General features: G+C 33.4%; 1 protein-coding gene across 1 annotated transcript; it reads left to right on the top strand.

Annotated features, from left to right (window-relative positions):
- Positions 1-4,176: 4,176 nt before the first annotated feature.
- LOC104210567 (protein TONNEAU 1a-like) lies at positions 4,177-12,496 on the top strand. Its single transcript, XM_009759496.2, has 8 exons — positions 4,177-4,360; positions 6,374-6,506; positions 8,896-8,984; positions 9,062-9,184; positions 10,281-10,414; positions 10,524-10,549; positions 10,627-10,783; positions 12,298-12,496. Exons 1-8 carry the CDS (start codon positions 4,274-4,276, stop codon positions 12,341-12,343), a joined length of 795 nt encoding a protein of 264 aa, XP_009757798.1. The 5' UTR covers positions 4,177-4,273; the 3' UTR covers positions 12,344-12,496.
- The last annotated feature ends 407 nt before the right edge of the window (positions 12,497-12,903 follow it).

Genomic DNA, 12,903 nt, shown 5'->3' with positions numbered 1-12,903 from the left:
AATAAATTACGAATTATTCCACTAAAAATTCGTAATTGCACTCCTTAGTTCAATTTCGAAATTCTTCCATAAAACCTTATTTAACTCCCCATGTTAAGATTCAGATACTAATCAATCAAATTAAATTACTGACTATTTAATTTATTGATTACTTCCTTTAGACTTACACTTAACTTATTTCATGTGTCGGATACAAAATCCACCGGCCGGGTTTACACATGAAAACTTATAAGCTTTCATAAAGGAGTATCATCAATCTCAAAATCGAGACATGGATTCCATCAACTAATTATTACTTCGCCAATGTATATCATTGTTATCCAATTTACCAGGCTTATTGACTCGCGAAAGAATCTCGCCTTTTAATAAATCAAAACAACAAGTGACATACACAACTAATAATAATTATATCAGGATTAAGAGTATAAGTACATTAAATGGACTAGAGAAATTATTTTATAAAGTCAGTATAAAATACTCATCTCTACTTGATCCGTTCAATACATACAAAATGTACTAGCACAAGAAGTTGGAATTAAATCATTCCCATAATCAAGATAAATTATATTTAATCTTGTGCTACAATCATTCCGATGATTTGTCCAATTCCATCATGAGATTGTGAACATTAACTTTTATGTCTTACAAGAACCGATGATTTAATCTTCCGTGTATAAGCTAAACTCTATACACTAAATCATCTACTATGTAAGCAATAGACGCACAAACCAACACATGATCTATTTAAAATGAAACTTTATTGAATTTAAACAAGTAAATAAATAATTGTTCATAAAGTATACTATAACAATACGCATGGCTTATAGTATATTCTAACACTTTAAACCCGAAACAATTGAAATTCTTAGTCAATTAATTCAAAGTTATGTGCTTCCCAACTTTGAATAGGTTAGAAAAATGCGAATACACGTTTTTTTGGTCATGAGAAAATATATATGTTTCAATATAATCAGGAAAGGACAAAGTTTATTAAGGGTAAAATATATGGAAAAACTTAGAATACTCCGGATACAATATAAAATTCAATCAGTATTAGACAATCAATTTTGTAGCCTTAGTAGGTTATGTTCAAGATGTCCCAACAGTATTTGACCCAAGCGTATGAGTGGTTTAATTTAAATCGAAAAAGAGTTCAAGCCTTAGGTGATTTACGATTATATTCTTAAATTATATTCATATTTAAGGGCATAAAAGTCGATCAATGTTTGAGGGATATTTTAGTCGTTCAACATTTAGCATAGATTATTCGTGTTTTTATAATAACTAGTTTTAGGGTACGCGCCTTGCGCGTGTACCTTGTCTAATGAGTAAAAAGTTTAAAAAAAAAAACTATATAAATATTTTATTTAAATTATGTTTGAATTATAAAATTAAAGTGTAACTGCTGAAAATGAAGAATATTGAACTCAATAAGGGCAAATAGTTCCACAAAGAAGTTCTCAATCAAGGTGAATATATTTAAAAAAAAAAATTATCTATCAATATACAAAGACTAAACTATACTAATTTATCACGATTAAGTGATAAAAAGATGAAAATATATATTAATTAACTATAATTTCGTAATAATATTAAAACTAAAGACATGTATTATAAATATAATATGCGTTGTTATATTATAAAGCATATTATTTTATGCTTAATTATCAAATTTATAGTAACTACGTAAAATGAAGTTCGTGTATACATATTACATAGACTAACATAGAATATTTGGATAATACTGTTTTAAAACAAAGGGAATCCTTTCCTTATTTGAGGTAAATTAGTCACGTGAATTTCTTAAATATTAGGATCTAATTCAATAAGGAAATATATAATAATCAAAATCTAGTGGATTTTAAAGTCCTAAATATTAAAAAAATAATTAAATAATTATTTTGTTTAATGTGAAAGATAATTTTAAAGAGTAAAAAATTGCAAATAACATTTCGCTAAGGACTTTCGTACTTTTAATATATTATAAATAGATATAGATATATATAGATAGATTATCTCTGAGTTCCAAACTTCCATAAGGTGAGATGAGTACTTAACTCCTCTCCAAACTCCATAACCAACTCTTTTCTCTTTCTCTCAAATCTCAAGAAAAAAATACAACTCCCTAATAGCCCGACATGTCACTAGAACTTCAAGCACCAACTTAATTTTTCTTTTAGACTAAAATATAGATAGAGAAAATTCTTCTTAATATTTTACAATTTTGTTATATATTCTAGTCCTATATATAAAGCCTACTCGAAACTCTCACTGAATGCTAAAAAGTAATAAAGTCTTTGGCTTGCAGCCTTTTCAACTCATATAATCTTCTTCTTTTAAAGCTGGTAGTTTTGAATGCAAAACTTAGATAAAACGCAGTTTTGAAATGAGTTTTACCTTAAAGCGTGGTTCAAAACTGTGTTTTATATATTTTAATTACTAAATTTTTTTCCACCTATTTATATATTTTGAGTTCAAAAATATAACATTTAGGTTCCGAACTCATAATAGTTGGCACTTCTTAAAATAGAGGGTTGTTGGGTGCTCAATTAGAAAAGGGGAAATTACGCTCCTTGTCACTTGGCCCAACAGTCCATCAAAAAATGGTCCACATTTGAAGCCCTTACCTGATATGGCCCAGGTTGTACATAATCTGAAAATTATTTTTCACCAATTAGCCTACCCTATTTTTTTCTTTTCTTCATTCTTCTTCTTCCTCTTTCACGACTTTGCACCCCAAAATTTCTCTACCATTATATATATTCTTCAATTCTCCTTCTAGATTCAAAATTGATAATCACTATTAAGATGAGAAGAAAAAATACCACTTAAGAGAATTATTATTTTTGGAGTCACCATTAAAGGGTCATTCGGAGCTTCAATTTCAGAAATTAGATTTTTCGATTTTGTTAGTTGTTTGGATTGGGTGTTGGCCCAATTGATTGGGATCGTCAAGGGGTGACGGGAGTTCAAAACTCAAATTTAAAGTGATTTGGAGCAGATTTGAGGTAGATTTGAGTTGAATTTTAGAAGATGCCCAAAGAAGAAGAAGAACCAGTGAAACTCCATTAATAGAGTTCATTTGTATAATAGTGTATAATATTGTATAAGTAATGTATAATAGTGTATAAACACCTCTTATACATTATTTTATACAAGGTTGATACATTATTTACAGGTATTTGGTGGATTTCTCATATTTCTTCTTCTTCTTCTTCTTCTTCTTCTTCTTCTTCTTCTTCTTCTTCTTCTTCTTCTTCTTCTTCTTCTTCTTCTTCTTCTTCTTCTTCTTCTTCAACTGCTACACCTATATACATGGTGTATCACTAACATTTTCACTACTGTGCTTATACATTTTTATACACTTTTATACAACTATATATATAATATACTTCTTTGTATCAAAGTGTATAATATTGTATAAAAGTGTATAAGCATCTCTGACGAATTTTTTGTACGGTTTTCACTTGCAATTCTTGATTAAGACTATTCCAAATCTCCACTAAATGACTTCAAACTTTGTATACAGTCTACTTAGACTAATTTTAATAAGTTCAAACAATACACACTCCAAATTTCCCATAAAATCATATTAAAAAACTAACAAGATTAACATTAAAGAAGATGAGATTTTAGATTTCTCGCGTCTGTTTGTGAATTTTCGTAGTTGTGATAGGTATGTAGAAACTTGAGGAAAAAGGAGAATGGAAATATTTCACGCTTGAAGATATAGAGAATAAAAAAACTAGAAAAAAATTGAGATCTAAGCTTATTGATATTTGGCTACACATTTACAAACTTGTAAGTGAGCTAAAATAATGGAAGGTCAACTTGTGGAGTGGAGTGTATTATTATGTAATTTTGTCATTAGAAAACAGGCACATTACAATCCATAAAGGGGATAAAATAAAATGCAAACGTTTAACAAGTTTCGTTCAAATTACCATCACTCATGTTATATTAGCCTTCAGGATAAGGCATATCATTCACTCATGTTGTCTCGTAGTGTTTTGAACAACTCAAACATAGAACCGCTCGAAGTTTCTTTTACTTTATTTAGACCTACCGTCAACATTAGGATCTAGTCTAGTCTTAATTTACAAAAACCGTAATGTCACTTTCATACGGGCCCCACACCCATCAAGTCATCAACTTTATTAAACATCTCATTTCAAAAACAATCTGCAATAATCGCACAGGCCCTTCAATGAGAAGAGAAACCATCTGAAAAATATCAAACATCTCTAATTCTAGTTTCCGTACAGAGTTGAAAATGGACGATTATACAAGAGAAATGATGGACCTCAAAACCCTCGTCACCCGAACCCTAGAGAAGAAAGGCGTCCTTGCCAAGATCCGAGTATGAACAAACAATTCTTCTCTTCTGCATTTTCATTTTTCTTTTTTTGCGAATTTTCTTCTCAATCAGATCGAGTGGTTACGTGTTATGTGCTTCCAAATTTTGTACATTTTTCTTTTCTGGGTATGGCTTGGGCTTGCCGACGAAGCTGTAATTAGATATTTCTTGATTCATTATATCTAATTTTTCCTGTTCTGAAAATTGGGGTCATGAATAGCTAATTTCCATCGTTTCTTGGCTAGAAAATAGAAACTGAAAAATTGAATCTTTGTGAATTTTAAGTCTTAACTTTAAAATTTTTGGTTGCAAAAAGTTGTGTATAAGGGAACACAAGAAGGTGTCACCAGCTTATACAATATCTGGGTAATGCAAAGCATAGTTTAAGTGATTTAATGTGTAGAAATGAATACCTTGTTTTTAACTTAATTGCTTTAACTGTTTTATGCATCTTCAAGGAGCTAAATATTAAAATTTTGACGGGTTGAAGCATGCATGCTTTTTTCCTTCACTTGCATTTTCGTTGAACAAATTATGCATAACTTATCTAGAAAGAGCATATGTCCTTTGATGCTCACCCTACCTTTTAGGTTTATTGGGGCTCAGGCAGATGAATCACTGAGGGATCTAAATCCCAAAGTTGGGAGCAAAAGAATAGGATATTATTGTGCTCAGTTAGGGGTGACTAAATCTCTTTATTAATTTTTTATAACTGTGGTATCGGGGACAGCTTGTGCGCACCTCGAATAATTCCATCGGGTATTTGCTAACTCCCACCAGCTCAGGTACTAGGTAATTATGTCAGTCAAGACTTGGACAGACAAGAAGAAATCACCTAGTGTTTTGCCTCCGCTGCTCAGTCAAGGGTGTATCTTGAACGAGTGCAAATTAATGGCTTTGAAGAGGTTAAACCTTAAAAAAGGCTCAAACGTCTAGGATAAAGATTGGCATATGCAGGACAATGAGGATTAAAGGGCAACCTACCGCTAGAATTGCTACCTTGTATCCTAGACGTGTAAGGTTCATTCCCCACCATGCCTTCCCCTTCCTGGACGAACGGGCCGCCCCTCGCAACCCAGGGAAAACAGGACAAGTAGAGAAAAGTCCGGATAGTTGCATGATGTGAAAATTAATATGAGAACAGACAACAGTAAACCTAGTAGACTTGAGGGTGATTTAGGGGTTAAAATTTTGAAACTCTTTGGACTATGAAATGAGAAATTTATGCTGATGAATTGTGAAGGATCGAGACATTGATTGAGAGCAGCAAAAGGAAATAACAATGAATGATATAATTTTGGGAATGTCATCTAAAATTCTATTAGCATAAACTGTAAGATAAGATTGCATGAAGCAGCAACTTGTATATGCTTCTAGAAAACCAAGAGAAATGAATGCATAATTGTGTTTCTCTGCTAATTAGAAAGCCATATAAGTACTTGTAGTTATAAATTAATGATAAGGAAATTACAGTGTTACTGGTAAGATGAATGATACAAAAAATAATAATCAAAAGAGGTTTACAATCTAATATATGACTTATTAGTTGATCCTGGCAAAAGTTCATAGCGGAATGGCTAAGTAGAGTACACAAAAAATATTGAAGTAGAATTTCCTAATGGTCATGTGAGCAGCTTATAAAAATATTTAAGAAACTCAAATTGAAACCAGCGGTTTCAATGTATGCCTGAAAACATGGCCCATAAAAAGTTTGACTTGCTTTTCACTCATACGAGCTACTTGTTACTACTATGACAGAGGAAGTGTATCAGAAAAAAGCTGAAAACAAATGTTAGCTACTTTTACCATGTTGGATTTGTATTAATACAGAATCTTTTGTCGTTTTCTGGTAAAGAGAAATTATTTATTAGCAAATAAAACCTGATGATCTTGTTTATTGAAACAAAACATCGTTGTCACATGTGAACCTTCTTCAGATTCTCTTTTGTTGATATACAGTGCAATCCTGGTTGATCCACAATATATTTACACAATTTACGTGGCTACATTTCTTAGGCTGAACTTAGAGCAAGCGTTTTTGAGGCGATAGAAGAGGAGGATAGGGCAATTGAGAAGGATGAAGCCTTGCCTCCTGCACTACTGGGTAGCTGCAATGAGCGCGCAAAACAACTCCATAATTCCCCTTCAGGTTCTCAGTTACTTGTTTTAATCTTTTTGGTTTTTTAACCCTTTATGAATCCTTGCCAAATTCTTTGGTGTAGGAGGACGGCTACTAACTTGTTGTATGGAAAATTTATTAAACTTCAGTTATATATATCTGAAAGCTGAGTGTTCAGTATCGTGTGTACTCTGGAGAGTATTGTTGTGCCCATGCAACTGTCAAAATATTGTGATGGATTGAGTTTGTTCTATGTACTTATATGTATGCTGTTTAACTGTTCAATCAAGATATCTGCACTAGTCTTTTAGAATCTATTGTGAGAACCTGCCTACCTGATCAAATCAAGTCCAACCTAAATCTGAATTGGAGATGCAAAAACACTTTCTGTTGCCAATGATTTATGTTTCTTTCAGGTTACTTTCTAAGAATTATGGTTCTGAATTTTAATCTTTTGTGAAACACTATAACCTGGAACTTGATGCTACATGAAGTTTGTATCTTGTGGTTAATAAGATCATCGAACCTTATGAAAATCATCTAGAACCAGCTGAGAAGGAAGCCATCAGATTTTTTTGGACTTTGGTTGGAAGCATTTGAATGTAACTATTTAAGGACAGCAGATTTTGAATTTGAAAATTCGAATAACATCTCTTCTGTGTCATTTGAAACAAATTCTAGGTTATGTCTTAAATACATATACTATCAGTTTCTTTATAGAAGTCAAATTATTTTTGGTATAACTAGATGGGTGCATAGGATCTGACCTGTAGATTTGAAATACATAGGACTAAATGCTCCTTTTTCGAACCCTTCGAAAAATTCTAGAGAGTATCATTCATCCAGGAACTCCCTTTTGGATGTAATTACAACACTTTCTTAGTGCTGGTTTTGACATCAATACTAGTTAACCTTTCAAAAAAAAATCATTTATCAGGAAAAGTTATAGATAAAATATATTTGAATTCTTCATGATGTTGTGACCTCAATTTGAACCTTGTGAACTTTTTATCTTCCAACTGCAACGGGACTTGGAATGAATTTGGTTCTTGAGTCTATTTACTGTTAGAATGAATTTGGTTCTTGAGTCTCTTTACAAACTTATGGGCGTGAAGGTTGGGTTTTTGATTCCACGTCATAAAGCGATAATCTAACTTATCATGGTTGCACAAGTTGAATTTGTTAATGCACACATTTTGGAACATAACACTTACTCTCATCTGTCTCTATGCTCATTTTTATTTTTATATAAGCAGAACTATTCTATTAACTAACAACAAAAAACAAGTTAAAAAGACACAAAAGTCGAGATATAGTCCTTCATGCTCCCGACCATTTTTTTTAATAGTTCTGGTGTCCGGGCCAGCTTTCGCACCTTTGTTATATCATCGGGTACCTACAACCTCTCACCAGCACAGATACCGGGTAGCTCTCCCCGCCAACGCTTAGGTAGATGGGAAGAAATCATCTATTTTTTGCTGGGATCTGAACCTTGATCTCCGAGGTTAGCACCCACTTCATTAATCACTACGCCACCACCTCAAGGTGCTATGACCAATATGAAACAATTACATATTTATCTCTTCTCTTAATCAATGTCCCTAGTCAAAAGATGACTAGTTCTTTTGGATACTTGGAGTAATTCTGCTTGCAATTGATATTTTATTAAGTTGAATATTGTCAATTCCTAGATCTATTAAGTGATAAATAGTCTATGTTTTTTATTAAAAAAATGAAATAGTATTTGATAAGTATGGATATAAATAGTCAATTTTACCCTATACAGAAAAGAGATTAAGTGATGAATAGTCAACTGTATCGACTTTAGTATTTTGAGTCAGGGAACTGTGTGCACTTGTAAAAGAACAAATATAAATAAGTAAATCTGTGCATTCTCTCTTTCCATTTTTTTTCTGGCTCTTGGACGAGGTCTTTCCCTGCTTTGGTTTTTAGTTGTCATAGAAAAGGACATAAGCATCTCCCTAGCTCATTTCTGTCCTAAGTCTATTATTGACTTCTTCGTTCATTATGATGCAGAAACTAGCATCTTTTGCACGAGTATGAGGATATCATACTTGATTGCTTGGTCAAATGCTTTAATGGTCATGCTAAGTTTGTATTTTTTTATATTCATTGATGACAGTGTTGTAGATTGTGCACTTGGTTTCAACTTCTCTTGCATAATCACCTTAAAGTGGAGAACATCTATAGTTACTTGAGAGTTTTTATATAGTACACTGATATTTTCTCACTGAACACCAATATTACTTGTATGGTAAAGTGCCTCTGACCACATCAGGTCTTGTAGTTCTATAATCAGTGCACAGAGATAGGTGTTTAAGTATTTAAAGAAGAGTTAATATTTTATATATTTTCCTTTCCTGATCCTTGATACCTATTTTTTCTTTTCTGCATGCAGGAAGGCTACTAACTGCACTGATATGTGAATATTTTGACTGGGCTCAACTAAACCACACACTTAAAGTTTATTTGCCAGAGTGTAATTTGGTAATAATATACAGCTTTCCTGAATGATTTTAAATGTCAATTATTACTTCAATTTACAAAAGGTCACTTGTTTGCAGCCAAAGGATTCTTGGAAATCAGAGCTAAAAGAATTTAGCAGCAAGAATGGATATGATCTTAACAGGAATGGGGATAGTGGTCCATTGCTTTTGGATGTTCTCGAAGGATTTTTGAAGTATGAGGTTCGATAAAACTGCTTATATTAGATAACTTCTAGATATATATCCATCAGTTGCTTATGGTACTGTTGACGTTTTATGTTTATTTTAAAACTACAATTAGAGAAAAGAAGGAAAAAAAAGGAAAGTGGGAAGATTAAAATTTGTAATCCTAAGCTAGAAACTTGTATGTTGGGGACACAATATTATCATCCTTGATAAGAAAAAAAAGTTGAGAAAGATGAATTCTGTAACGGAGATGTTGTTCAGTTTGTTACTAGTTGTCTCAACATCCTAATGCAGTTGTGGGCCTCCCGCCATGTGGTTACTAAATCTCCTTGTACTTTTTTCTTCTATAGATTGATAAATTGTTTACTAATGAAGAACTATGACCAAATGTGATCTTTGGTTTTGGGGTTTTGGGGTGGGGGGGTGGGAGTAGGTTGCCAGCCTGGAAACATGTAGAACCACAGAATTTTACGGCAGAGGTCTCATAAAGCAAATAATAGAGGAGGATGAAAACAAAAATTATGAAGTTATTGTCATGTTGCCAAATAGGTGGTCCTACAGTCTGAAAGTATCAAGACCCAATTGGGATAGTTCTTATGATTTACTAGTGATACTGACCAATAGGATAATGAATCACACTAAGCTTATTTGTTCTGCACAATTTGTTTCTTTGTTCTGCTTCAAACACTTCTTTCTTGTCTTTGTTCCATGAGGTATATCCACTTGTGCAATCAATACCAGGGGCATGTGTTTGAACCTTTAACCTTCCTCGCATGCGATTGACTTAGTAAAAAGCTTTTTATGCTCTGGGTATTGCTGGTTTAAAAATTTCCAAGTGTACACAAGTGTGTCAATGTTAGTAAATGTAACTTGCACTGGTAGAAAATGATTATTGTTCTGGTTTTGGATCTACATTGCGTTTTCTTGTGGTTAACAGTCTCCTGTTCCAGGTTTCAGTTAGAGGCTTTAAAATGCCTATGCAATTCCATTAGATGATGGTTATAGCATTTGCAGTTTACATTTTCCTGCATTCAAATTGGCTGTGGTAACTATACAATTCTATCTAGTAGGAATTAGCTTTAAAGTCAAGCTTTTAAAATCTATTTTGCAGAACTTATCTCAAGGAAGGGGTGCTGGGAGGAGATTGACAATAGCAGATGCTGAATCTCTTTCCAATGTAGAAACAAGGAACATGAGGAGGCCTTCTTCATCTTCAGTTGCTGGGGGCTTACCTCCATTGGGAAGGTTTACATAATATATGACTCTATTATAGTATCTTTTGTTGTGTTAATTTGTTTAGTTATTTTTCTTTCTTGGATTTAAGATTTTGACTTGGGACCATCTCATTCCACAGGCCAGGTCCTGCTGCCCAGTCATCTGGTTAGTAGTCTACCTGCTTTATTTATATTAGTTCCTGGATAAATACGTAACCTTTTTCATATGGTTGAGATGGTTAGATAGAAGAGCAGGTTCGTCAATACCTGGGTACAGGAAGGATGAATACAATTGGAGATATGACAACGATGAACTTGCAGAAGATGTAAGTCGTGCTTCATCTGCCTTGGAAAACCTTCAGTTGGACAGAAAAGCTCGGAACCTTACAACTTCCTGGCGGTAAGCGTTTGAGAACTAGAATGTTAGTCCTGGATGGTTTATTTAGTTTTAGATGTGGCTGTTATAAGATACATCACTTGTGACTGGTCGGTAAGGTTAAAGAATGACAACCTTATTTCTTCCACTAAGGCTGGTGCTAATTGCATAGATGTCATTTTGTAGCAAAAGTAGACTAGAGAGTACCTTTGAGCTGGTGGGCTGAAAGAAATTTTACCCATGTTTCCCATCAAGTGTGGATTTTATATTTTTATGCTACTTATAGAGAACTCTATATTTAAACGTGTGAATTGTCTGCGTAAAAGAAATTTTGATAGATTACACCAAAACGGACTATAGAAGAAACATCCAACTATATTTAGGTGTCATCCTTTTCTTCAAAGAAATGAGGCATATTATGTGTTCTATGTTTCCCTCAGCTACATATTGAACTAGCTGCTTTTTTATGTGAACAATCAGGTCATATTTAACAGGTAACTAGATTGTTGAGTGCTTGAGTTGAGTTGATATGTCTTATGCTTGCTCAAAAAAGAAAAGTGTCTAATTGTAGTACTGTGGTTCTTAACTAATCAGAAGGTAAGAACAAGCTAACTATATTTCTGTATGGTACGGTAAAAGTTGGTCTGTAGCTAGCTCTTCTTTGGTCAGAGAAGGTCAAATTTGTGATGGAAAGATCAAACTTCATTAGACAGCAAGCGTCCATAACTTGAGGACCTGTTGGTCGATGATGGATTCTTGTTCACTGGTGATGTACGTAAAGAACTACCAATTTCCAGGCACCCTTGTTAGACTTTCATCAGCTGGAGGATTGAAGTTTTAGCTACCTATTCATATATCAATAGACTAGTGTGCTACCATTTCAGCATATTTGTAGCCCCTTTCTAAACTAAGTTAGGGCATCAGTTCCAGGAATGAACAAACAGAGTCCTACACGAATTGAGAATGAGCAGGACTTAGGCTGTCACTGTTCTTCTTGCTGTGATGATTATACATGAAAGCTCCATTATCATATACATTTAACGACACTCTATCAAAATAATTAAATAAATAAAATGATAATCATCTAAAGACTGACTCACTGACATACCATGTCAAACTGGATACAAAGCGGAAAGGTTTTCATCACTCTAGTAAGAGAAAGAGGAGACCTTCCTTTTTTGATAATGAGAAGGAAGGAGACCTTCCTTTATTCTTTTAATGATTGTGCTTTGGCATCAATGAGATCACTGCGCTTGGGGAAGTGCTCCCACTCTACTACATCAAGTTTGTGTTATACAAGACGAGGGCAAAGTAACCAAGAATATAGTAATTAGTGATGACCTACGACAGCTGATGAGCGGTTCCATTTATGTGAAAAAAACATATGTACTCTAGTTATTCCTGTTGCTCGACTCTTTATTGTTCTTGTTATCCCGCTGAAGAATTGTGTTGAAAATTCAGTTCTATTGCACTTTAGATTGGTCGTACTTTCTAGAAAATGCAGTCATATCTCAACTTTGTATTAAATTTATTTACAGGCATGGAGGGGATGGCATGTCCGAGGAAGATGGCAGGGTAGAATAGGAGGTGTTGGCAAAATGTTCTCCAGATCTCCAAATCTGAGAATTGATGTTATCTTAAACCATTGAAATTCTATTTTGTGTAATGGGCAGTGATGTTTCTTATGATTGAAATACGGTATATTGCTTTTAGTAAATTGATGAGGTTTTTCCCTTCTTTTTTTGGCCCTTATTCTCATTTACAATTATCCCTATTTGTAAGCTAAGTTCATTCGTTAGCTTTCTTTCGTTTTAAATGAAGGTATTTGGCAGGACATGCATATTCTATTAGGAAGAAAATGTTAAAATAATAATTGACGAGCCGGTTATATAAAGAAAACATCGTATCGTAGTCTATGTTTTAACGGATTCACTTGTGTAGAATTGTAATAATGTAAAAATATTAGGACCATAGAGAATGCAAAAAAAGAGTGTCGCCAATGGGACTGTGATTGCCATCTACTTCACCACTTTCTGCACGTGTTTCATATCTTTGCTTTCAGAATCAAGAATGATTATAAAAAGACAAAATTCTTTTGACTTGGAATTCCTATTTGAGATTTGCACTAGCTCAAGCGTAATTAA

This window comes from Nicotiana sylvestris, chromosome 5 (genome assembly GCF_000393655.2).
Source record: "Nicotiana sylvestris chromosome 5, ASM39365v2, whole genome shotgun sequence".
Taxonomy (NCBI): domain Eukaryota; kingdom Viridiplantae; phylum Streptophyta; class Magnoliopsida; order Solanales; family Solanaceae; genus Nicotiana; species Nicotiana sylvestris.
The sequence above is the reverse complement of the archived record's forward strand: the minus strand, read 5'-3'. Positions and strand labels throughout refer to the sequence as shown.